The sequence below is a fragment of the Podarcis erhardii genome, assembly GCF_964252035.2.
Source record: "Podarcis erhardii genome assembly, chromosome: 2".
Taxonomy (NCBI): domain Eukaryota; kingdom Metazoa; phylum Chordata; class Lepidosauria; order Squamata; family Lacertidae; genus Podarcis; species Podarcis erhardii.
In genome coordinates, this window is record NC_138498.1 from 99,149,016 (window position 1) to 99,175,514 (window position 26,499).

The 26,499-nt window shown below is 41.6% G+C and overlaps 2 protein-coding genes and 1 long non-coding RNA gene across 9 annotated transcripts in view; 2 read left to right on the top strand and 1 right to left on the bottom strand.

Moving 5' to 3' along the window:
* The window catches only part of UBA3 (ubiquitin like modifier activating enzyme 3), a 26,636-nt gene extending 10,266 nt beyond the window's left edge, over positions 1 to 16,370 (top strand). For 4 of the 7 annotated variants that reach the window (XM_081853513.1, XM_081853512.1, XM_081853507.1 and 1 more), the window contains 16 exons: positions 2,585 to 2,705; positions 3,936 to 4,016; positions 5,825 to 5,907; positions 6,687 to 6,767; positions 7,984 to 8,027; positions 8,252 to 8,316; positions 8,917 to 9,072; positions 9,154 to 9,256; positions 11,300 to 11,413; positions 11,637 to 11,690; positions 12,342 to 12,378; positions 12,452 to 12,533; positions 13,929 to 14,029; positions 14,269 to 14,332; positions 14,491 to 14,545; positions 15,180 to 16,370. In XM_081853513.1, the coding sequence (XP_081709639.1) occupies positions 2,586 to 2,705; positions 3,936 to 4,016; positions 5,825 to 5,907; positions 6,687 to 6,767; positions 7,984 to 8,027; positions 8,252 to 8,316; positions 8,917 to 9,072; positions 9,154 to 9,256; positions 11,300 to 11,413; positions 11,637 to 11,690; positions 12,342 to 12,378; positions 12,452 to 12,533; positions 13,929 to 14,029; positions 14,269 to 14,332; positions 14,491 to 14,545; positions 15,180 to 15,268 (1,329 nt within the window). In that variant the 5' untranslated portion in view covers position 2,585 and the 3' untranslated portion in view covers positions 15,269 to 16,370. Of the gene's footprint in view, positions 1 to 108; positions 265 to 2,561; positions 2,706 to 3,935; positions 4,017 to 5,824; positions 5,908 to 6,686; positions 6,768 to 7,983; positions 8,028 to 8,251; positions 8,317 to 8,916; positions 9,073 to 9,153; positions 9,257 to 11,299; positions 11,414 to 11,636; positions 11,691 to 12,341; positions 12,379 to 12,451; positions 12,534 to 13,928; positions 14,030 to 14,268; positions 14,333 to 14,490; positions 14,546 to 15,179 lie in introns of those variants that run through there. The other 3 variants (XM_081853509.1, XM_081853510.1, XM_081853511.1) reach the window with 2 other exon arrangements.
* LOC309337465 overlaps positions 1 to 26,499 on the bottom strand; it is a 251,399-nt gene that overhangs the window by 50,389 nt on the left and 174,511 nt on the right. The gene's annotated exons all lie outside the window — the stretch shown is intronic.
* TMF1 (TATA element modulatory factor 1) overlaps positions 17,802 to 26,499 on the top strand; it is a 24,567-nt gene continuing 15,869 nt past the window's right edge. Inside the window, exons 1-2 of the mRNA XM_081851919.1 lie at positions 17,802 to 18,181; positions 21,894 to 23,223. Coding sequence (XP_081708045.1) covers positions 18,013 to 18,181; positions 21,894 to 23,223 — 1,499 coding nt within the window. The 5' untranslated portion in view covers positions 17,802 to 18,012. The remainder of the gene's footprint in view (positions 18,182 to 21,893; positions 23,224 to 26,499) is intronic.

Genomic DNA, 26,499 nt, shown 5'->3' on the forward strand with positions numbered 1-26,499 from the left:
TGTGTGTGCGCAGAGCAAGTGTTCAGTCAAGTGAGCCCACATCTGAGCAGTGAAATGAGGGCTATGCAGACTCAGCAGGTGTGGTGGAATCATATCTCTTGCGAAGACCAACTGGTCCATAATTGGAACTTGCACTAAGATGCATTTCAGTGTGGCAGATCCTTAAAGGGTCGCTGCAAGTCTTAACAGGGATTAGAGTCTCTTCAAAGATCAAAGAGATCATGGGTAATGCACATTTTGATGGGAAGTGCACAAGCCGCTTGGGTAATAATGTATTGCAAATTGCTAAACTGCTTACAGTATATTGCATGAGTGAATGTTAATGGGAAATCCTTTGTAAAAATCAAGAGTTGTGCATATAAAAAGGCAAGCAAAACTAAAATATGACAGTAAGGAACGTGACTAGGAAATGATTCCATACAGTTGTTTGAAATGTAAAATTTGTAAGTTTGTAACCAGAGTTGCATAAATGAATTACTCTACCCAGTTTTGGGGGATTTCCCCCTTCCCAACAGAGCCCCAGATGACACAGCCCATAATATTTTGTACTCCCTGATCTTTTGGTGAGCTTTCTGGGAGAACAGAAGGGAAAGATCAGTTGTGCTAGAATGCCTTCACTTAAGGCATGGGATGTAACCCATAACCAATGTGGTGTCCTCTGGATTTTTTGGACGACTTCCTCAGTATCTGGAGGACATCAGGTTGGCTGCTGTAGGATATAATTTAATTCAGGCTTCCTCAACTTCAGCCCTCCAGGTGTTTTTGGCTTACAACTCCCATGATCCCTAGCTAGCAGGACCAGTGGTCAGGCATGATGGGAATTGCAGTCTTAAAAGTTGAGGGTAAGGCTCATTGAGCTCAGTGGACTTTAATTGCAAGAAGAAAGGTGTAGGAATGGGATGCAACTATGGTTGCACTACTTAGATACACTAGCTATACAAAACTATAAACAGTATTGTAAACTGCAGTTTTTCACAATTGGCAGTTTTGTTATCTTGCTGAGATGTGACTTCAGACTACAGAGTATCATGTTTTATTTATTTTATTATACTCTGCCCTTAAACTGGTTTTCAGAACAGGTTATAGGAAATTAAAACTGCAGTAAAGCTAAATGTGCAATCCAGCCTCCCTCTTGCACCTGACAGACAGGAAGGATTGGATTTCCTCTGCCTGGCCCTACTGCTTCTGTCCACTGAAACAGCAGGCGAGTAGAAGTTCTACAGGCAGCCAGTAGTAGCAAGTAGAAAGCCCTGAAACAGCAAGGAGAAGGGACCAAGCTGTTTGATACTGAGCCAACCCCACTGCTGTCACATAATGGCATCTCTGCACCCACTCCAGGATGGTGTGCATGGACAGGCCTGCTGATGTGGCAATAACTCCACTTCTCTATTAAGCCCTACTGGGTAACAGCCATAGTTTGGATAGTGAAAAACACTAAAACATCCCAAGATCAGTATACACACAAAATTCATATCTTGCAGTGCACATCTAAACATTTAAATGGTTGAATTTTGGTATTTTAAGGAGACTCAGGGATCTGTATAATGTGAAAGTAAAATTGGACATAGAATAGAAATTGAAACTGGATGTTATGTTGTGTCAGGCAAAATTCAAACATTTGCTAGCCAATTCACTGTTAACATGTAGTACTGTAAGTGACTTGTATGTCACTTTCCCTTTCAATTTGTTAAAAAGTGAGTTTTGTGTTTAAAATGTAGATAATTGCTTGTAACAAGCTACAGGGTTCCCAGAAATGAATTGCCAATGGATGTGTATCAGTTACTCATGTTGTTTCCTCTCTTATTGTCAGAAGTACGCTAGTCTTCCACATAAAAACATCCCATCAAAACATCAATTTAGTGAAACGCTTGATTTGCTTTTTGTATTCTTATCCCTTAATCCAGGGGTGAGAATCCTGGGGCCCTGCACATGATACTGGACTCCCAACACTCCTCAACCACAACATTGGTCAGGAATGATGGGAGCCATAGTTCAGGAACTTATGGAAGGCCATAGGCTAGCCACCCTTGCATTACATTTACTGCATATTCAGTAGATTGAGGCAGAAATAGCTGTCTGGTGTTAATCATTGTTCTTTAAGAATACTAATAACACCTTATTTTTAAAAACTCTGCTTGGCATACTGGTTTTCGAAGTAAAAGAAATCTGAATATTCAGTTTGTGCATGCGTATATATATTCATAACTAATCACATATAGCAATTTAATTTTAAGAGTACATATCTGTTTATTGTAAATAGATGTATTATTAATGGGTTGGATCAAAATCTAGGCATGCTTGGAGTAGACTCACTGGAAATAATGGGGCTTAAAATATGAGCAATTTAAGTCTCATTGTTTTCAGTGAGTCCTCTCTATGCATGACTTAGACATTAGACACACTGTCTAGTAGCCAGCAGAGTCCTAAAATATTTCATTTATTTGCTCTGAACAAGATAAAATTGGTAGCACCTTGTGATATGTACAATCATACAAAAGGAAAGTCTTAAGTTTGTAGAGATTGTGTGTGTGTGTGTGTGTTTATCCATTGGTTTTTTGCAGCTGAATTTCTATGTTCTGTGCAGAATGGCTGTTGATGGTGGGTGTGGGGACAATGGAGACTGGGAAGGTCGCTGGAACCATGTAAAGAAGTTCCTCGAGCGATCTGGACCTTTCACACACCCTGATTTCGAGCCAGGCACTCAAGTGAGAAACAGTTATTTTAAATACAAATGTTTGTAGTATTGTGTTGCTGTTGTGAACTGTTCTTTTGTTTGCACTTCATTAATTAAAAATGAACAAGACTGCAAACTTTTGCAATTAACCAACTAATTTTCTGCATGACTGATGTGGTCTTGCATAAATTATAGTTTGGATGCTAAAAGTCATGTAGGGCACTTGAAGCTTTGATGTGTACAATAAGAAATTTGGCTGTAGTAGACATCATTCAGTATTGCACATGCAAACTTTCCTTCCTATCCTCCCTTGTGCAGCTCCATGCACCCCTACATCTGCTCTAATGGTTCCCCAGACATCTGGAGCTAAGTTTGGACGTGTGCAAGGGGCTGCAGGAGGGAGGAGAAGGGAAAGTCCTGTCCTGCAACAGAAGTCTATTTGATGGACAGACACCACTGGATTTCAACATGGGAACTATTTGAAGTAAAATTTGGTGAGATAATGATGAATTACCTATTTGTTTTGGGTTTGCCATATATACTTGTTTTAGATTTAAGTCATATTTCCTAATTTTATAGCTGAGTTTTAAAATATATGCAGAATACACCTGATGCAGGGGTAATGCCGCCCCAGTTCAGGGGATGGAAAGCAGCTATGGGGCTGTGCACTTAACCCCCCAACCTTGCATGCTATTTCTCCCAGGCATCATTCTTTGCACCTGACCTTTTTAGTTCTGGCTAAAAGTAATCAGGGAAATACTCCTGTATTCTTCTTGCAGTCCTGTGTATGTTTATGTGGGAGTGAGACCCATAGAATTCCATGCGATCTCCAGTGGGATAGACATAGGTTAACACGTGCACATTGATTAGATGTTGTCTCTGCAGGTGGCAGCAGGCCAGCTGCAGGCAGTGTGTTCCCATAGTCAGATTACGATTGCATAAAGACTTTCAACTGGCAGAAATATATATCTGTATAAACCATGTAGTTCAGTGCTGTGCCATTGCAATCTCTGTTCCTGTATACACTTTGATTTGATTTAAAACAAACAACACATATCTTAACAAGCTTGAAATAACTTAAGTAGCAATGCTGGTTTATCTGTACTAATCAAATTTAACTTGAATGGCAAAAGGCAAATTCTGATTTACAATGAACTGTATTTTCACAATTGTGAAATATTTTACTGCATTATAATAAGTTCTATGATAATATTGGTTATTCTGTTTTCAACAACTGTTTGTCTGTCTTGGTTCTTTGCAGCCCCTTGACTTTCTCTTAAACACGTGTAAAGTTCTAGTTATTGGAGCAGGAGGATTAGGATGTGAACTCCTCAAAAATCTGGTAACAATTTCATTTTTATTTATTGATAGCCTGTGCTGTTCACTGAGAGAATAATCATGTTGCCCAGCTTTTTGCTCTACACGCTGAGAAGTCAAAGGGTTATGTGATTAGTTCGATCCCTTATTCTCATATAAAACATGTTTAACAATCTACTTTAGTAGCTAGATTGTAGCAAGTTTGCATACACAAACTAAAGTACAAAATCACACAGAATCAAATACATGCTCAACACACAGTCAATTCAGTAATCTGCGTAAACTTATGAAAAATGAATAATCATCTTAGAGGTACTTCCAATATATTTGGAATACTTTCCTGTTTACTTTTGCAAAGTTTTCTTTAGTTTTGCTGTAAGTTGAGTCTGATGAAGAATAAATCCTGTCCAAAAACAAAGCCAACAAATTATTCTTACTAACAAGACAGCAGGCAATAATGAGGATTTTTCAAAACCTGATTTGCCTCACCAAGGCAGATAATAGATTCATTCCTGATTCTGGAACATCTCCATTAGTTTATGAGCACAATTATGTAGACGGTGCTTCAGCTGTTGTAATAGTAAGAGACAACTCCCAAAATGTACCCATAAACATGTAGGGTGACAGCCAAGAGTAGTGTCCCACTTGTGCAGCAGACTTTTGATTTTTTAAGTGGAATTTACCCTTCCTATGGATACCCTTCAAAGCATATAGGAGCTACAGGGAATCGATGAGGATGGATGTCACCCATAAGCTTTAACCATAGGGAGAGCTTTGAATACATTACTGCTATATCTTGTCATCTGCAGATATTTGGACTTAGATGCAGGATGAAAAGACAGTATGACTGGGAAGAAATGGGGGACAAGTGGAAACCATAGTAACTTTACAGAGTTTGCTTTTAGAAGCTATATCTGTTAAGCACAACTTGTTTAACCAATGGTATTTAATTCCATTCTCTTTGATAATTTTTCTCTATCATGTGTCCCACTTTGCCTGTCTTCTGGATTAACTTGGACAGTTTCTAAAATTCATTTTGGGATTGGAACATGCTCCCTTTGATGCAGTTTTCAGCTGATATACCCCCACACTCCTTAAAGGTTACTGATAAATATATGTGCATTGGTTAAAATACTGCACAAAAATGGAATCTTTCACAAAAGAACCAGTTAAATTAAGCAATCTTATCTTTTCTCACTCCGATATGATTACTGCACAGATGTACTGTGTACATTTGGTAACTTTTAAAGGAAAAGTAAAGATGCTGGCTGTTAACTGGTAATCTGCTTAAGAAGAAGAAAGTTTGGAACTCTTTGAAGAAAGCAGTTATATCCTACAAACAAAATTGACAAATTTGCAATTACCACATCCAGTCAGGTTAGAAGAGGAAGAATTTCATAAGCATCTCTAATTGTCACATTTGCAAACAAGATATGTGACTACTGATTTCCCCCCCAGTAATTCGTTTAAAATGACTTGTACTAGTCAGTTTGTACGAAGAATTTTCTTAGGGGGTTTTCTATAAAGAATATCTCATGGTTATGCAATGGTGGCTGTTGGGCCTGTGCTGCATAAGGTTTACCTTCTGTGGCATATATATCATCCAATTTGTATGTTTGTGTGTGTGTGTGTGTGCAAGCGCGCGCGCGCGCGCGCACACACACACACACACACACACACACCACTGCCCTAAGTGTGGACAATCTTAATGATAGATTTGCAGCCCTTTCAAGTACTTCCATTTTTCAGAAGCAGTAAATATGTCCAAACATTTCTAATAGTGAAAAGATGTTGTTGTTTTTATTGTAACCCTGGATCTCTTTATGTCTTCAGGCGTTGTCTGGTTTTAGGCAGATTCATGTCATTGACATGGACACCATTGATGTATCTAACCTGAATAGGCAATTTTTGTTTCGGTAAGTCATACATTTCCTATTGAGAATAAACTGCAAACTCTGGCTCTCATTTTCAAGAAAACTTCATTTATTTCAGTAAGATTTCCTTTAAAACAGAATTCAGGGAGTTGAATATTTTTTCAATAAACATGTATGCTGTGGCATTCCTAATGGTAAATTAGCATTTCACTCTTACCCCACTAACTTTCCAAATAAAGTCTGCTTGCTTTAGTGCTAACTTACTACTGCTATCACTTGCCTGCTTCTCTCCCTGCCTCTTCCCTCTGACTTACCACTATAGCATGTTTTTCCTTCAAAAGAAAAAAACAACAAAACACACATTTCAACTTTGTGGTGATTTCAAATATGGGAGACAGCAAGAGAAACACTGTGGGGCTGTGTGTCAGGACTAGTCTCCCATCTGTCAAATAGTTGTATCTGAGATGGAGCTTGTGAAAAAAACCCCACTGCTGATTATATGGCATTTTTACAAATAAGAATCACGATCTCAAGTGCCCCTTTCTGCATACCACATTCACATATGTGTGCTTTATTATTATTCTTTCACACCAGTTGCTTGTTCTGAAGCCACTTCTGAATTTTCCATACCAGTGGATGGAGATACCTTTGAAAAATGGGAACTGAGATCCTTGACTTACTGTGTAGTCCTCTGAATCATGCCTTTCCTGCTTTAAACTAGCATTGCAACAGAGGTTGTAGTTAACCTCCCATGATTCTGTGTAAGGCAAAATGGATAATCCTAACAGATTCAGTTTCCTAACAAATATTGTTTTTTGCAGACCTAAAGATGTTGGACGGCCAAAAGCAGAAGTTGCTGCTGAATTTCTAAACAGCCGAATTCCCAATTGCGCTGTTGTACCGTATCCTTTTATGAAGAAAAGGATTCAATTTATTCTCATGTCCATAGTCACCTGCATTTCCCCCCCTTTTCCTTTTTGGTGTGGCTTGCTTTAGTCCATAGATTAATCATTGAATAAAATAGCCTAATGGGTTTCTTCAGAAATATCAAAAGCATCAAATGTTTCCAGAGTTAGATAGCAGTCCCCTTGCCTTACTTTACCATCAAAACCATTTTGCAGCGTTAGTTGAAGTTCAATGATTTCCTGCCCCTGCCACCCAACCTTCAACATGAATATGCATTGTGTGTTCTTTAAACTGGTTTTTGTAGACATGCTATCCTTCTGAGTGCATGTGTGGATTGTGTTTTTATTTACCGTATATATTAGCTGGCATTTTCAATTTCTACCTGATAGATGATCAAACAATTAAAAACATAGTGGATATTGATTATCATTTCAGTGATAATGTATAATAATGCTGTCTTTGAAATCTGAGTTTATGTACAAAGTTGACAGTGAAACCTAAGACTACAAGTGTCTTAGCAGTAAATCTTTCTAAAATGCCCTCTGAGGGTTCGGTGATACCAAAAGCCTGTTTTGCCTGTTCACAGATGTTAGCACATTGGAACCCCTTGAACTGGCCATGTTTCTAATGCAGTGCATAAAACTTACTGCATTTTTAATTTAAATGCAGTTCCTACATTAGCTTGAGTATTCAGAAAATGGATCCGTTATGCTTATTCATCCACATCACCTACACAGATGCTGAGAGAGATGTACCAGGTATGGGTTTTCCCCTGATTTTAGGCTTCATCTGTCCCAGCTTGGATGCAGTAATATCATCTTAAGTCTACAGAGAATTTAGAGCCATTGTGGGATGGGGGAAAGTTGCCTGCTGGATCAGATCAAAAAAGCCTATTTAGTTCAGTGTCCTCTTTCCCACAGTGATCAATGAGATGGCTATGGAAAAGGTACAAGTGTGACATCAGTTCTCCTCCAGTGGTGTTGGAACAATCAGTAAACAGACAGGCTCATTCCAAAAAAAAAGGTGTTGTCATTAGTCTAATTTTTAAATAACTCTTCAAGCTATTCTTAAAGAGACAATTTTGAGGAAGTTAGGAGCCATAGTAAGGCATTTTGTGTTGGACAGTGGTGTGCATACCAAATTAGGCAAGGGCATTTGTGTTTTGGCCAAGTAACTGCCACAAGAGAATTCCTTTACTGTATATCTTTTCAGACATTACAAAAAAATTCAAGATCTAGACGACACTTTCTATAGACGTAAGTAACTAAGTGTGCTATTGTGAAAATAATGACTTGTGGGTACCCCCCAATCAGTTAAAGCACATTATTATTCTTTCCTTTAATGGAAGGAGAAAATGCAACAAACAGAAAGCTCAGCTAGCAAACTGTCTTTGTGTAGAAACAGTAGAAAAATATGCTAACAATACTGAAAAGCGAGGGAAGTATCAAGTGTGCATAACAATATTTATGTTTTCTTTCAGAATTTCATATAATTGTATGTGGCTTGGATTCAATAATTGCAAGAAGATGGATAAATGGCATGCTGGTAAATACCTAGGAAGTAAAGTTACTCAGTTGTTGCAAAATATAGGCACTATTAAGTCATGTACTGCTGAAACCCTCCCTGAATGTGGGACTTGTTTTGAGGCTAGAGGGAGGATTGTCACCAATAGAGTCTGTGAAAATTGATTTTGCTTTTGCGGTATGTGCATTTGCAATATGTTGCTCTTCAACTTCATATTGGATGTGGTAAACAAAAGGGAGAACACTTGAAATGCAAAGCATGGCTCTCTGCAGCTGTAGCCTTTTAATAAAGCCCTGCTGCTTATGGAGGTCTCGTATTTCAGTTGTGACAGAAAGTTTCATGGCTATCTGTGCTCTCAGGCTCCTGAAATATGCCCATAAATGAGTTGCTCAGAAATAATTTTGAGCTGATTTTGGAAGTTGAGGTACTTTAATGAGGACTGCTACCACATTCCGCAGAACAAAAAAATGCAGGACAGTTAATGAAGCAGTTATTTCAGGCAACTCAGGTTCAGCAAGTCCTGTTAAATAATACCCTAAGGACTGTTCAGTTTGGATATTTTGAAGGGTGAGGGTTGAGGTTAGAGGAAATGGACTTAATGCTCTTCTTTGCTCTCCTTAGATTTCACTTTTAAACCATGAAAATGGGGTGTTGGATCCAAGTTCCATTATACCTTTGATTGATGGAGGAACTGAAGGCTTTAAAGGAAATGCTCGCGTGATTATTCCTGGCATGACAGCTTGTATTGAATGTACACTTGAACTTTATCCACCACAGGTAACTAAATAGAACAAATACTTTATAGCCAGGCATGCCACTTCAACATTCATGTTGAAACACCTTATCCATTCTCTCTAGGTAAATTTTCCTATGTGTACAATTGCTTCAATGCCTCGGCTACCAGAACATTGCATTGAATATGTCAGGATACTGCAGTGGCCCAAGGAACAACCTTTTGGAGGTAATCAATAAACTACCGTTGAACCTTTGTCAAAACGGAAAGCTGGATAACATAATTATCCTATCATATTTTATTTCACTTGTTTTGTGCAATTTGACTTAGGGTTGAGTTCCTCTTCTGGCTATTATTTTTTATGATTCTCTTATTTATATTTCTTTTTTTAGAAATCACATTTTCATAATAAACCTATCCCTTTGCAAATTTCATAGTAGTCACGTCTCTCTTTTTGAGACTCCACCCAAGCAAGTTATTATTTAAAAAATGGTGTACAGTCATACCTCATGTTACGTTTGCTTCATGTTATGTTCTTTTAGGTTACGTCCTGTGGCAACCTGGAAGTACCGGAAAGGGTTACTTCTGGGTTTCGCCGCTCGCACATGTGCAGAAGTGCTAAATTGCACCTTGTGCATGTGCACAAGCACCAAATCGCGCCGCGCACCTGCGCAGATACGGCGCTTCAGGTTGCGCTCTTTTCATGTTGCTAACGGGCCTCCAGAATGGATCCCGTTCACAACCCAAGGTACTACTGTAATTTGCAGTTATGAAGAACCATTTCATGCTTACCGTATTTTTCGCTCGATAACACGCACCTGACCATAACACGCACATAGTTTTTAGAGGAGGAAAGCAAGAAAAAAAATTCTGAATGAAACAGTGGATGTATCATTTTTGTGCTTCATGCTGTGGCCACAGACATGTGATTTGACGGTGAGTTTGGGGTAGCCCAATGCAAAAATCCTGAGAATCCATGTGGATCTGTGCTTTGTAACCACGTTTTTGCACCATTGCAGCCCCAGGCAACAGTGGGTGCGTGATTTTTTTGGTGCAGGCTGTAGCCATGGACATGCTATGTGATCTGATGTTGAATTTGGGGTGACCCAATGCAAAGATCCTGAGGATCCATACTTTGTAACCACGTTTTTGCACCATTGCAGCCCTGTTTTTGCATCAGATCATTGTTATGTGATCTGATGGTGACTTTGGGGTGACCCAATGCAAAGATCCTGAGGATCCATGTGGATCCGTGCTTTGTAACCACATTTTAAGTGGGGAGGGAAGGAAAAACATAGAAGGGACAAGGAGCACTGAGAGGGGTGTGTGGAGAAGCAGCTGGCTAAGAATGCAGGAGAGGGGTTTTACCAGAGGGAGGAAAGGAAGGCAAAAGTTCCCCAAGCCAGCCAGCGCGCGCGCGCTCTCTCTCGCTCTCTCTCGCTCTCGCTCTCTCCCCCCCCCTGCATGTTGCCTGCGAGTCTCTAGACGCAGCAGCAGCAGCACAGGAGCACGGAGAGGAGTTAGAAGGAAGGACGTTCTGCTTTCCCCTCTGCTTGCCTGGAGGGGAGGGGTTTTCTCTGCTCTTTGTTCCGTTTGAGCAAACACAGTAACGAAAGAGAAGAGGGTGGGCAGTAAGACCCTGAGGCAGAATGCAGGAAAGCAACAGCTTTCTCTCTCGGGAGGCTCGAACGCACGTGTGGCTGCCTGCAATCAGTTTAGCAGACGGAGAATGAAGATAAACTGGTAAAATAAGGGGGCTGGGTTAAAGCTAAAGGGAAAACCTCAAAGATCCCTCAAGAACAAGGCAGGGGTTCAGGGCTCCCAAAGCCGAGCTGCAGCCTTAGAAGGGAAAAATGGGGCTTTCGGAGGTGGTTTTTGCTGCCCCGCTGCTTCCAATTTTTTAAAAGGCAAATTGCAGGAGAAGATGCAGCAATCAGTCACTCTCTCCCTCCCTCCAAGCACCCACGCTAGCGAACAAACACACAGGCAACCACACACTCACAAAGCACACACACTAGCAAACACACAGTCGGGCTGCAGAGTGGCCAAACCTAGCAAGCACTTCCCTGGCTTCTGCTGACCGCAACTAAGACGACCCTCGAAGAAAATGTGTGATGCACTCCGGCCAGTTGGCTCCAGGGACCACACATTCACTCAATAACACGCATAGACATTTCCCCTTACTTTTTAGGAGAAAAAATCTGCGTCTTATAGAGGGAAAAATACGGTAAGTTGTAAAAATCATACTTCTTTTTTCCCCTTTTTTTGCAGAAGGTGTTGCTTTAGATGGAGATGATCCTGAGCACATACAGTGGATTTTTGAAAAGTCTTTAGAAAGGGCAGCACAGTTTAATATTAAAGGTCTTTCCTACAGGCTCACACAAGGTAAGATACAGCAGAAGCCATCTGTTCAGTGGGTCCTTTTTGGTCTTTGGGAAACCATAATGATAAGCAATACATGTCTAGCTATAGTTTGCCCTATTCTATGTTGGTTGAGGTAGTGACCATACTACAACAAAATACTGTAGATACTTTCCTTGAATTATGTTTCCAACTGTTAAAAGTAGAAATAACATAAAAGTTTGTGATGCTGCTTCTCTCAATGCAGGGGTTGTAAAGCGGATCATTCCAGCTGTAGCTTCTACAAATGCTGTCATCGCAGGTACAGTAATGCAATTTTTAAAAAATTGTTTCCAATTACATCTGTAAGAATAGTATTGGAGTTCTAAGCTGAAAACCATGTCTTCCTGTTCTCCTTACGTATTTAGGCTGAATGTAACGAACTAGCTTAAATATACAAGGTGGGGGGGGGGGGGACCTTGACAGAGCAGTCGTATGGATATCTTCCCAGTAGTAAGTCTAATTAAGGACAGTTATACTGTCTCACTAGTAAATATATATAAGATTGCAGCCTATGAGTGCAGCCCTTGGCAAAATTATTAGTAAATCACATTGAAATAACCAATATATTTACCTCAAATAAACTTTAAATTAAACTGCTAGAAGGAAATTTGGCGCACCTGTCTAGCAATATTTCTAAGGTTCTGAATCTTTAGGAAGGCACCTTGAGGTGGGAGTTATAGGTAAGTCAGAATCTGGCAATAAAGGGTTTAATATTCTGACTGCATTTAATTCCATGTAGTAATTCTAGATTTGCTTCAGATAATTACATTTCACCATATACTTTAGCTTCTAGAAAACTTTGAACACAAAACCTGCTGATTCTTTTCCTTGTTCCATAAGTAAAATGTTTGATCCGTACTTTCCTCTAATTTTCAAGTAATTTTAGGTGTTTATCTCTTTCTTTTTCTAGCTGTATGTGCCACTGAAGTCTTTAAATTAGCCACAAGGTAATGTGTTTCTGAATTAAAACATTTTTAGGACACTTGTTGCTTATGAATGCTAACAGATTTTTCATTACAGTGCATACATGCCTCTGAACAACTATTTGGTATTCAATGATGTAGATGGACTGTACACATACACATTTGAAGCCGAAAAGAAGGTTGGTATTGCCACATAATTTTTTCTTAGCTGTTCATTATTGAGTGCTTGGGTCATAATGGAACTTCTCTCGCCAAAAATATAAAACTAAAACTTTGTAAACTAAGCAACTATCTGACGCTCCCATGCTCACTCAAGTTGCTCGTGGTAGATATAACCTTGTTCATGGTGTTTAGGTTTCACATACCTTAGGAAGCATTTTCTCCTTATGAAACTCCTGGCTATTATGGTACATGGGAGAGACCCTGCTCCATGCATATGCTTAGAAAATAAAACCTGGACTTCTTCAACTGTAGAGCACAGTCCTTGAAAGAGGCCCACCAGACCCTTGTTTTAAGGACATATAAATTTTTAAAAAGCATTTATGAGTTAACCTGAAAAAAAGAGAGACTTCAGCAAGTGTTTGTCTTTATGAAATCAACACGCAAGGGAGGAGACTAGATACAAGTGCACTAGTTCCATCACTGTCTCTGCAAGTTGGAAGACTAGAGTTTCCACAAATCTGTGCCGTAGAACAGGCTCCCACTGCAGACATTTTCATTCAATTTCATAGAAAATAGTGGAGACGATAATGTGTGGACTGGGGAAGAGCTACGTTTTCCATCCTCATGCTTGCCCCTCACTTCTTGATTTTATGCAGATGACCACCTGAGAATGAATTTTAAGTGGGAAATTGGATTTGTGTGTGGGACTCTAAATGTATTTTTTGTATGTTATTTATTATTTGTATTCCTTGAAGGAAATAAAAAGAGGATGAATATTTTTGTAATAAATAAAGCTAGTTTATTTTGTCATTTGAACACCCCTCTCCTCCCATTTGTCTCTTCCCTGCTTTGGAAGACAAGTACTTGAGTAGAATCATTCTATTGCTCACACCTCGCCTGTCAAACAATCACTATTAATATATTAATATTTTTTTGGTCCGAATCTGTTGCACTAGCATTGATTCTTGATTTATTCCACATATACTATTAGGTTTTTTAAAAATATATTTAGGATGTCAGTTCTTTCTTTTAAGGAAAACTTATATTTGAATGAACTCTGAGGGCAACCCCCCCCCCTTTTTTTTGAAAGGGAGACTTGAATTCAGGGATAAGCCACTATTATTTTTTTTACTACAGAAGGAATGTTCAAATCGTTGAACTACTAGGCATTTCATATTTGATGACATAACTCAGTAATACTGCAGAAATGTCTTAAATGTTCATATTCATCTTTTAAAAAACTGCACTAAGCACTGCAGGCCAGTACCTACCAACTTCAATGAAAGTGTATAATTTTTCATTTGCAAATAATTCCTTGTATACTTTAGATGAGATTTTGATAACTTGAATTAAATGACAGTGATTAATTTACATTTTAAATCATATTGACTATTTCATTTACTGCTTTGTAGGAGAACTGTCTGGCTTGCAGTCAGCTCCCCCAAAACATAGAATTTTCTCCGTCAGCTAAACTTCAAGAAGTCTTGGATTATTTAACAAATAGTGCTTCATTGTAAGTATTAAATTAATATGGTATGATCTATGGGTAGTATTCAACATTAGTCCTACTCAGAGTAGACCCTTTGGCATTAATGGGCATGACTAACTTAGGCTCATTAATTTCATGGTGTCTACTCTGAGTTGGACTTTGATTAATACAACCCTATATCTTGCTGAAAACACATTCCTAGCAGATTAAGGATGGTGATACATGTTTCTAAAAAAATATTACTGGTTGTTTCTTTTGCACAGGCAAATGAAATCTCCTGCAATAACAGCCACCATGTATGGAAAAAATAAAACCCTTTATATACAGGTGACTAATACATACTTATAATTTGTGTGTGTGTGTGTGTGTGTGTGTCTCTGTGTGTCTGTGTGTGTGTCTGTGTGTGTGTGTGTGTGTGTGTGTGTGTGTGTGTGTGTGTGTTTATTTAAGCAAAAAATAACACTGTTTATGTCCCCTTTTCCCAGTCAGTAGCTTCCATTGAAGAACGAACAAGGCCGAATCTTTCAAAGACTTTAAAAGGTATTATAAACCTTGAAATATTGCTTAGGGGATATAAAGCTTAATGAAGCAAATTGACTTTGTACAACGTCAGGTGTATCTGTATGTTGATACAGTATATAGGAGGTGGGCGGAAACTTGAGTTAATAGTTCCCCAAAAGTTTCTTCCATGCATAGTTAAGTTTCAAGGGACAAAAGCAAAGACTTTGAGATGTGCAACTCTTAAAATCTATGCATAAAGGTGCTGATTCCTGCCTCCCTACACTAGTTTTCATGAAAATAAGAAACATAAAGATTATTTTTTCTTTCAATGTTAGCTGATTGTTCTTTTGAGTAAAGCTGTAATATAACTGCCATTCTAACCATAAGAACCACTGGAAATAAAAACATACTGCTCAGAGTCCAAAATGCTGTTGGGGGTGCAGAATAATTTGTTCATTTCTTTGGACAGTGGTCCAAATTAATAGCTGTAATGTTTTCACATCAATACCTGGACAATTGTTTTCCTAAAAGCAAAATAATAATTTTTACTATTTTGTCTCATAACAGAAAAGGTTTTATTTCCTAATGTTCTGAGTCAATTGTCAGTTGCACATTTTCCATACATTCAGAGAAATGACTGAAATGCTGTGCTTATAACTTTTTCTTGATACAGAGCTTGGACTTGTTGATGGCCAAGAACTTGCAGTTGCAGATGTCACTACACCACAGACTGTGCTCTTCAAACTTCATTTTACTACTTGATATAAATGCAAGTGTTGTAAACATGCACTGAAAAAAATCTTGCACACCTTGTAGAACTACCATTGTGCACTAAGAGGAGGGAAGATGAAACAGCCAGACCTTATCCCTGTTAAGACAAGCATTGATGGAAGTTAGTTTATCCAGGATAAATTGCTCTTATTTTAGAACTGTCTTTGCAAACCAATATTTGGTTGATGTTATCTGTATAAAAGCTCACTCATGTACAGAAATCTGATGTGTATAGCAAGCAATAACTTTTTCAATTTGTAATCACTCTGAAAAATTTCAGTGCCCCTTTGTGCATGTGGAAATGTCATGATGGTCAATGCAATAGTTCTTGAAGCACCTATGAAGTCTCTGAATGTACATAAATAACAAAGATTTTAAATTACATTTTAGTATCTATGTAACAGTTCTTAGACTGAGGCATTGGGCTGGCTAAATCAAAATTTAGAATGAGCATGGGTGAGCCTCAGGTTTGTGCTCCCGTTTCTTCTTTAGTTCAGCTCCAAGGAAGAGTTCAAAAGCTTTTGTTTGTTTTAGATGAATCGCAATTTACTGTGCTCTCCAAAACCTGGAAAAATTGCATTTATCTGAAATATGGTTAGTGGAAATCCATAGTGGAAAGCCATAGTTTATGAAACTGACATATTTTCATTTACCATAGCTACAATTAATGACTTTTTTGGATTCAGATGTACAAAACTAATCTAAAACAAAAGCAGAAAGCTCTGATCACTTAGACACCCCAGAGAAGAGAGAGAACACAAGCTTGAGGTTTGCTGTGCTTTGTATTCTATTGCTAAGCCATGGTTTTGCATTACTTGTGAAGTGGACTTACCAGACAGGGGGAAATATATACACAGCCCAATTCTTTATTTAATATGTCTTTAAGAAACTGTCGGATATTAAGGATTGCCAAAAGTTAATGTATTTTTTTTCCAAAATACGGAAATATTGTTCTTAAATCACCACCTGTTGATAAAAATTAAATACTTCATTTGTATATTTGCAAGTATTAGCGGCTACTATGCATGGTGTTGCCCACTAATATTCAGGGTTGATGTTAGGATATTTATTAATAAAAAGTTATATAAACATACATGTTTGTGAGACATAAAGTATCTGTTGTAAGCACAACTACAAAAAGTGTCAAATTTTTAAAAAACTACCAAAGTCCTCCCTAAATATAATAAGATGAAAAAATATTTTTTAATAATTCCAGTGGCACGCTGAAAATCAACCAAATATAAGCTTTCAAGGTATGAGCTTGTGTGTGTGTGTGTGTGTGTGTGTGTGTGTGTATTTAGACTCCCTAAATATAGTCAAGGATTTAGCAAATAGATATTACATGCATTCAGGTTTACCTAGGCCTAAGCTCCAAGGGACGCGGGTGGCGCTGTGGGTTAAACCACAGAGCCTAGGGCTTGCTGATCAGAAGGTCGGCAGTTCGAATCCCCGCGACGGGGTGAGCTCCCATTGCTCAGTCCCTGCTCCTGACAACCTAGCAGTTCGAAAGCACATCAAAGTGCAAGTACATAAATAGGTACTGCTCTGGCGGGAAGGCTGCTCTGGTTCGCCAGTCATGCTTAGTCATGCTGGCCATGTGATCCGGAAGCTGTACGCCAGCTCCCTTGGCCAATAAAGCGAGATGAGCGTTGCAACCCCAGAGTCGGCCACAACTGGACCTAATGGTCAGGGTTCCCTTTACCTTTAAGCTCCATAGAAGTTTACTGAGAAGCAAGCCCTATTAATATGTATAAAAGCTTGTACACTTGCTCCCCCCCCCCCAAGACGTAATTCTCAATTCTTCAAGGCCAACAATGTTCCCAAACCACCACCACTTCTGAGTACTAAATCACGTACAGAAAATTTGGCTGAAAGTCAAAAGACCTGTTTTACATCTTCTGTCAAGGAAGTGTTACACAAGGGGTCTACTCTTTAATGTCAGCAGCTGCACTTTTCTGGGCTGAAAGGTTGGGTTTAAAATTGTAAGTCAATCGAAATTCTGGAATTATTGTGGCTGGATAACGTGTAAAGGGGTCTCTTTCCAGAACATGGTAATTTAGGATTAATTCAAATAAGGCTTCGGGGGAAATGTTCATAAAAGAATGGCCTATTTCTGTTTTGCCCTCTTGAAACCGACTCGTTTGGCTTTTCCGAAGCGCGATTTCCTGCAGGAAATGTTAAAAGAGCGCAGGGTGCAATATGCGGCGACCGACGCCAAATCACTTTAAAAATACCTATTAAATAAGGCATATTTTATGAGTTTCGAGCAGAGCTACGAGCAGCCAATGGGAAGCGACAATTACGTATTAGGGGCGGGGACACCAGGTGCCTCGCCCGTCGCTACGACGACGTTGGCGGCGCAACGTCACCAGGAAGCGAGGGGGCCGCTCCCCATAATGACTGACGCTCCGGGGAAGCTATGGCAACGCAGGCCCGGCGTCACGTGAGCGAGGGCGCCGGCTTGTTTTGCTACGTGGAAGGCGGAAGGGCTTTGGCGCATGCGCGTGCTGGGTTGGGTTGGGGGGGGGGAGCGTGCCGTCGGCGTTCCTGCCTGGCGAGCTGCCTTCTCCGGGTTCCCCGTCGCTTCTCTCATGGCGGTCGGTGTCCTGCGGGGCTTCGGCTGCAGCAGCGGCGGCTAGAGGAAGGGGGAGCGGGAGGGAGGAGGAAAGGGAGCGCGCCGGCCGTGAGCCGTGGCGGGGGCCGGAGCAGCCACGGCGTCGGGGGCGGCGTCGGCGATGAGTTGGTTCAACGCCTCGCAGCTCTCGACCTTCGCCAAGCAGGCTCTGTCTCAGGCGCAGAAGTCCATCGACCGGGTGCTGGACATCCAGGCCGAGGAGGAGGAGGAGGAGGAAGGCGGCGAAGCGGCGCAGGGCGGAAGCGCCCCGTCCCGACCGGGAGAGGCGGGTAGGTGGAGCCGCGGGGAGGGAGGTCTCTCCTCCGACCCCGCAGCCCTTCAGGCGAGGCGGGCGGCTGAGGGAATCGCCGACCAGCACCACCCCGCCTCGTCCGCAGCCGCCCGTGGTTGTGGTCAAGCGAGGAGAGCCTCTGCACCGGCCCTGACTGGCGTGGCCAGCCCTTTTCCTCGCCCCGGGGGTTATTTGGTTGTATTTTCTCCTCCACCCCGCTCCCAAACCACCTTCCGGCAGCGGTTCTCAAACCCCCAGATGTTGTTGGACTACAACGCCCATCATCCCTGACCACGGGTCATGTTGGCAAGGAATGATGGGAGTTGTAGTCCAACAACATCTGGGGACTCACAGGTTGAGAAACACTGCCTGGTGCTTTTCAGAGGCTTTGGCTAAGATTCAGGGATGGAGCAGGAATTATTGGGTTGTGTGTGTGTCAGTGGCGTAGCGTGGGGGGTGCAGGGGGGGCGGCTGCACCGGGCGCATCATCTGGGGTTAGGGCAAATCCACGGGTTAGGGGGCGCAAATTACTTGCCTTGCCCCGGGTGCTGACAACCCACGCTACGCCACTGGTGTGTGTGTAGGTTATATTGTGATTTTATGTTGTGAGCCGCCCTGAGATGATCTGGTACAAATAATCAGTGCTTCCACCCCCACCCCCACCCCCAACAAAATGTTTAGGGGTACTTTCATTTTGTCTCAAGAAAATCACCATTTTATAGTTCGAATTGGGAAAAATAAATACAGTAAATGAACAAAAGTACAAAGAATCACAAAATGTTTAGGGGTATGCATACCACCAGAAAAAAGCACTGCAAATTATTGTTATTATTATTATTATTATTGCCCCCCAGTGCATGTTCGCTTTTTTGAGTAAGCTCCACCAGATTGCAATGGCATTTTCTGCATAAGCATGAGTAGGACGGTGCTGCAAGTTGTCCTCCATAAAACAATATTTGCTGTTTTTCCAATATGCCTGCATATTCATATAATCTATAAATTTTCCTTTGTAAGTAACAGACATAGTAGTGGCATAAAATAAAAAGATACAACCTCACATTGTTGCATCTATACATGCCCATCCTCTCAGTCTTGGTTCCACTCTCCCACTTCTCTCTTGACTTGGTAATTGCCTCATTCAGTTTTCTTTTGATACACTCATTTTTATTTTTAAAAAGCTCCTCTTTCTTAGTTACATGCTTCCATTCCTTCCTTCACATAACTTCAAGTTATGAAGTTGTTTCTTGCCCTGCCCCACCTCAAGGCATCAGGACAAATAGGGTAAATAACAACACAGATGGTTTTTGTCTTGTTGGGCTGTGTATGTGATAAAGGGGAGCCTTGCGTCAGTTTAAGTTTATTGGTTAGTTTTTCTAATACTGTAAGGCTGTTTCCCATACACATATATCAAGTAGAATAGAAACATTGCCACCCAACCCCACTCACCATGCCCCCCTCCACCTCTTTCTCCCTTTTCTTCCTAATGTAACACGAATGTCTCAACAAATGGAACTGATTCGTAGAAAATGTAACTTGAAAAAAAGAGACATTGCACATACTTTTGTAAACCAAGAAATCTTTAATTAAAAATATGTTAAAAAACAAAAAGACGGTTGTTCTGTATTTGCATTGTGGTATAATTGGCCCTGTTCATGGCTGCATTGGTCTTATCTTCTACTTAAGATCATACATAGCTACTCTGTGTTGTTATAGCCATTATGTTGTACAGTAACTAGTCCCAGGGGAGCTTTGGAAATGTTTTTCTCAAACAGCGGCTTCCATACCACGTGGCAAAGCTTGAAATGGGTTAAAATATTGACTGTCTATGGTGAAAAACCCTACTAATTTTAGTCATCAGATATTGATTAAATTTAATGCTGTGATCTTTTAGAATGAAAACTTTATAATCAGATTCTGGTGCGCCCCTCTTCCCACAGGGACATCTGGGACCCTTTCTTCAATTCACAAACCACTGTTGCTTCCTTAGTGTATCTGTACTAATTTCTTGGCACCTAACTAGACAGTAGTTGCTATCAGCCACCCCCATTCGCATCTCCCAAGTAACATTTGGCAAAATAAATAATGGACATGTCATTGTTTCTAGCATTTCCCACTCTCGTTTGTTGCCTGCTGCTTACATGAGGGTGATCATTAATCATGAAGGGTCTTTGTGCATTTTATTTTACTGGCAGGGTATGTGAGAATGTGAGCTAGCAGTAGTCACAGGTATCCTATAAATGGTAGCAAGGCCTTCAGTTTCATTTTTCTTTTGCATATTTTACCTGACACTGTCACATCTTCCTTTCCAAAAGCACAATACTATCCTCTCAATGAGCATGTGGTTACCCTTCAGCTGCCCACCATGCCAGACTTCCACACATCATCTCCTGCCTAGAGTCTCTACGGTATAGAACAACCTTGCCCAACCTGGTGCTCTCTAGGTATTTTGGGCTATAACTCCTATCAGCTTTGACCATTGGACATGTTGGCTGGGGATTACGGACTTCTCCAAAACATCTGGAGGGCACCAGGTTGGGGGTGGCTGCCGTATGATTTCTGAAAGAAGAGTCATTGACATCATTTCTGCACTGTTGTGTTAGTCTGAAATCAAGGGTGGTTTTGTCTGTGGCTTATTTATAAAATATTTCAAATAAATAAATAAGCCACATTTTAGAACAAAGACCTCACAAGGAGGTTTCTGTCACATAAATATAGAATTATAATATGTAATAATAATATAAAAAGGAACTTGCCTTTCTCTGGCAGTCCATTCTATTACACTGTTTATGTTCTCTCGGAGTGTTTTACACAAGCCTTTTACCAGCCCTCATTCTGGGTGATAAAGAATTATTGTGCCTGTTTCAGTATGTTTGTGCATGGTGTTGCCACTTTAGCAATTGTTGGTCTTGGATTCATATTATCAGTTCTTGCTCTTTCCTCTCCCTTCCTCACACTCTTATTTGCACACTTCCTTATGTATTTACTTTATAATTTGACTTGTGTGCTGTTTCCTCCTTGCGTCATTTTTTCCTGTTGATTATCTGAAAAGCCTTTCATTTCAACACTTACTCTAGGTAAAGGCATCCATGTAGATACAGATGCTGACCTAGGCCCCTTTGGGAGAAAGGGCAGGATATGAATCTAATAAAATGATGGCTGAAATCCGGAGCACCACATGGTTAATTCTATGCGCTCAGCAGGGCTGTTTTCAAAAGTTGTTTTAATGCAATATTGGGAGGACATTGGAGAATAGCTGTTTAATTAAAAAACAACAACTTAAAAAGTGCTGCTTGGTTGTAATCTCTATCTTTTTAGCATATTGGGTGATCAAATGTAAACCATTGCCCAGACTTATTGAACACCACACAACTAACTCTTGTTTGTATTAATCCCACAGCTGAGATTTATTCCTATACTTACGTTTCAGGAATATTATCCAACATATACGGGGGGGGGGGGGGGGAGCCCTGTTGTACACTCTAGATCTGCACTAGAGCTTTCTGTGGTCAGGTGTGCGTACATTTTGCTCATGCAACACCAAAAAAAGTATTGGTGCCAAGTATGAGCATGCTGTTGTATGAAAACAGCATACAACTTTAGCTGTCGGCTATCAAGAAATCAGTGTGGTTTTGTTTATAGTTTATTTGTGAAGTCTGTACAATGGATTTAACTTCTGAAATTTGATTTTCCCTTTCCTCTCGTTGTTTTAGGAACAACTTCTCTTACGAGCGGAGGATGGGATACTTCTACCTGGGGAGCCAATGCAGATACAGAATCTCAAAGTCAGCCAATATCATCTCCTACAGCCATCACCAAGCCTGTTAGGAGGACTGTGGTAGATGAATCAGAAAACTTCTTCAGTGCCTTTCTCCCATTAACGGATGTTCAGAGCATACAGCAAAGTCCAGTGGTGTCTAAGCCACCCACCAAATCGCAGCGACCCAAAGAAGAAGTAAAAAGCACACTAGAAGAATCTCTGCATGCTGACCTGCCAGAAACAGAAGGAAAAGATTTCTCTGTAATTTCACCTGTGGAACTGGGAAACTCCAGTAATTCCCAGGAGAAGTTAGAAGAAGGTAATTCAGTACATGATATCGATGGCAAGCATACTGAAGATGAGCATGAGGAAAACAACACTAAAGACGCGGATCAAGAAGCATCTGCTCAGAATCTCAAGGTAGCAGAAGCCACTGCTATTGTGAAAGTAAGTTCAGGAAGTGAAGAACCTCGTCATATGCCTGACATCTCCACACAACCTCTGCCTGCAGAGACAAAAAGTATAGTTTTGGAAACTAAAGAGCGAAAAAGTGAGGATCGGCAAAGCAATACGCCTTCACCTCCAATTAGCACTTTCTCCTCAGGGACGTCGACAACTAGTGACATTGAAGTTTTGGACCACGAAAGTGTGATAAGTGAAAGTTCTGTAAGCTCAAGGCAAGAGGCTGCCGATTCGAAAGCTAGTCTTCACCTGATGCAAACTTCTTTTCAGCTTTTATCAGCATCTGCTTGCACAGAATATAATCGCCTTGATGACTTTCAAAAATTGACTGAGAGCTGCTGCTCCTCTGATGCTTTTGAAAGGATAGACTCATTCAGCATGCAGTCTTTAGACAGTCGGAGTGTGAGTGAAATAAATTCAGACGATGAATTGTCAGGTAGGGGATGCGTTTCGGCATCTGTAACCCTCAGCCCATCAACACTAAAATCTGAAGAGCCTGAACCTATAAAAAGCAAGTCTGACCAAATCTTAAGTGAAATTATTGCACTACCCACAGAAGAAACAGAAATGGAGGAAAGTGGGAGAAGTGCGACACCTGTTAACTCAGAGCAGCCAGACGCCTTGGCTGTTTCTGTGCAAACTGATGGACAGACTCAGAAAGAGGAGGTGGCAGTACATTGGCCCAGTGCTGAAAAGCTGTCAAGTGTAGAGTGTGAAAAAGAAGAGCTTTGCAAGGTAACCCCAGAACTGTCATCATATACATCTTTCTGCTGCCCTGTTGATATGGTTATTCCCTTTTTATGTTTGGGAGAAGAGGTGCAGTAAGATTATTCAGTCAGGTTGCGGAAGACAGCACGGTTGCAGGCCTCTTTCTGTTTTGATGTCATGAAATTATCCTTTAAATAATAGTAATAATAGTAATTTATACCCCGCTTGTTATGTGTGCCGGCGTGGTTGCTCGAGAGCAATCAGGCAAGACTCCCTGTTGGTCTTTTCAAGGCTTTATTATCTGTCCAAAACGTTCACAATGCAGATCGACTCAATTCCATGTCTGCTCAGTCGCTAGCAGAATCTGGGAGTGGGCGGTCCTTAAACTTTCCCCAGCAGAGCAGTTTTTTGACCCCCATCCTACGCCTCCCCTCTCTGCGCGTAAACCTTCTGCGCAGAGAGGGCGTGGGCAAGGGGGGACCTGCTTCCCCCCCACTTTGCTCAGGTTCGGTGTTGCAGCTCTCCCTTGCATCTTCCGGGCCCTGCATCCCTTCCCCACTGGAGGCGTGGCTTCGCTCCTCCCCGGAGGACGAGCTGTTTCTCATGATCTTTGGCAGCTCCTTGTAACCCAACTGCCCTTCCACCTCCCGCCTCTGAGCTGATGGCAGTTCCCTGACACGGCCCATCTGACTGGCTCCCAACAGGATTAAAAGCACAATAAAATATCAAATATTAAAAACTTCCCTAAACAGGGCTGCCTTCAGATGTCTTCTAAAAGTCAGATAGTTGTTTATTTCCTTGACATCTGATGGGAGGGTGTTCCATAGGGCGAGTGCCACTACTGAGAAGGCCCTTTGCCTGGTTCCCTGTAACCTCACTTCTCGCAGGAAGGGAACTGCCAGAAGGCCCTCGGAGCTGGATCTCAGTGTCCGGGCTGAACAATGGGGGTGGAGACGCTCCTTCAGGTATACTGGGCCGAGGCCGTTTAGGGCTTTAAAGGTAGAGCTTGCTGATTGTGTGCATTTTTGTATATATCTGGTTACTCTAGTATGTATACAGTGTTTGGGAGGCTGAGGAGATGTGCATAAGGATTAATGATGCATGAGTATCTTTCTAGTAAATCAACCAATTCGGAACCTGTGAATTAAATTGTAACGATCATAAATGGTACAATAGCTTCAGTTTCTTTCAAGTGCATTTAAAATCGAAGATGAATAATCTATCTGTCCATCAAAACATTTCCATTGGAAATCAATATGGATCAATAGCCAGTGATCTACGTCCACTTTCCACAACAGAAATCTTATCGTTCAGTGGGGTTTCTCCTTCCTCTGCTACCCCACAGCCACTCCTACTGCACTCGCCCCCCCCCCCAAAAAAATCTCCTCCACCTGAGTTTCCTACATACCGTATTTTTCGCTCTATAACACGCACCTGACCATAACACGCACATCGTTTTTAGAGGAGGAAAACAAGGGAAAAAACATTCTGAATGAAACAGTGGATGTATCATTTTTGTGCTTCATGCTGTGGCCACAGACATGTGATCTGATGGTGAATTTGGGCTGACCCAATGCAAAAATCCTGAGAATCCCTGTGCATCCATGGTTTGTAACCACGTTTTTGCACCATTGCAGCCCCAGGCAACAGTGGGTGCGTGATTTTTTGGGGGCAGGCTGTAGCCATGGACATGCTATGTGCTCTGATGGTGAATTTGGGCTGACCCAATGCAAAGATCCTGAGGATCCATGTGGATCCATGGTTTGTAACCACGTTTTTGCACCATTGCAGCCCCAGGCAACAGTGGGTATGTGATTTGGGGGGGGCAGGCTGTAGCCATGGACATGCTATGTGATCTGATGGTGAATTTGGGGTGACCCAATGCCAAAATCCTGAGAATTCCTGTGGATCCATGCTTTTTAACCACATTTTTGCACCATTGCAGCCCCAGGCAACAGTGGGTGCGTGATTTTGGGGGGGCAGGCTGTAGCCATGGACATGCTATGTGATCTGATGGTGAATTTGGGGTGACCCAATGCAAGGATCCTGAGAATCCCTGGGGATCCATGCTTTTTAACCACATTTTTGCACCATTGCAGCCCCAGGCAACAGTGGGTGCGTGATTTTGGGGGGGCAGGCTGTAGCCATGGACATGCTATGTGATCTGATGGTGAATTTGGGGTGACCCAATGCAAAGATCCTGAGAATCCCTGTGGATCCATGCTTTGTAACCACATTTTTGCACCATTGCAGCCCCAGGCAACAGTGGGTGCGTGATTTTTTTGGTGCAGGCTGTAGCCATGGACATGCTATGTGATCTGATGGTGAATTTGGGGTGACCCAATGCAAGGATCCTGAGAATCCCTGTGGATCCATGCTTTTAAACCACATTTTTGCACCACTGCAGCCCCAAGCAACAGTGGGTGCCTGATTTTTTTGGTGCAGGCTGTAGCCATGGACATGCTATGTGATCTGATGGTGAATTTGGGGTGACCCAATGCAAAGATCCTGAGGATCCCTGTGGATCCATGCTTTGTAACCACATTTTAAGTGGGGAGGGAAGGAAAAACAAAGAAGGGACATTAGAGGGGTGTGCAGAGAAGCAGCTGGCTAAGAATGCAGGAGAGGGATTTAACGGGAGGGAGGAAAGAAAGGCAAAAGTTTCCCCCCACCCAAGCCAGCCATCTCTCTCTCTCTCTCTCTCTCTCTCTCTCTCTCTCTCTCTCCCCTCCCTCCCTCCCCCTCTCTCGCCCTCCCCCCCTCTCTCCCTCCCCCTCCCCCCTCTCTCTCCCTTCCCCCCTCTCTCTCCCTCTCCCCCAGCAGCACCGGAGCTTGCCTGGAGGGGAGGGGCTTTCCCTGCTCTTTGTTCCGTTTCAGCAAACACAGCAACGAAACAGAGGAGGGTGGGCAGTAAGACCCTGAGGCAGAATGCAGGAAAGCAGCCGCTTCCTCTTTTCAGGTTTCGCTTCTCCGTGCAGCGTGCAGCGCCGCGATTTGATTTTTGCATGATTTTTCGGCTCCAGGGACCACACATTCGCTCTATAACACGCACAGACATTTCCCCTTCCTTTTTAGAAGAAAAAATCTGCGTGTTATAGAAGGAAAAATACGGTAATTTATTTTTATTACATTTATATCTGAAGAGCTCAAGATAATATGCATGGTCCTCTTCTGCATTCTGTTCTCACAACAACCCTCCCTGTGAGGTAGTTTAGGCTGAGAGAGTTAACCCAGAGTCACCCAGTAGGCTTCATGACTAGGAATTTGAACCTCAGTCTCTCCAGACCTTCTCCGGCACTCAACCACAATCCATCACCACATCTCTATGTACCATATTCAGTTGATTGTATCTTAACAGATCAGAACTTAAAATGAATTAGGACTGTGTA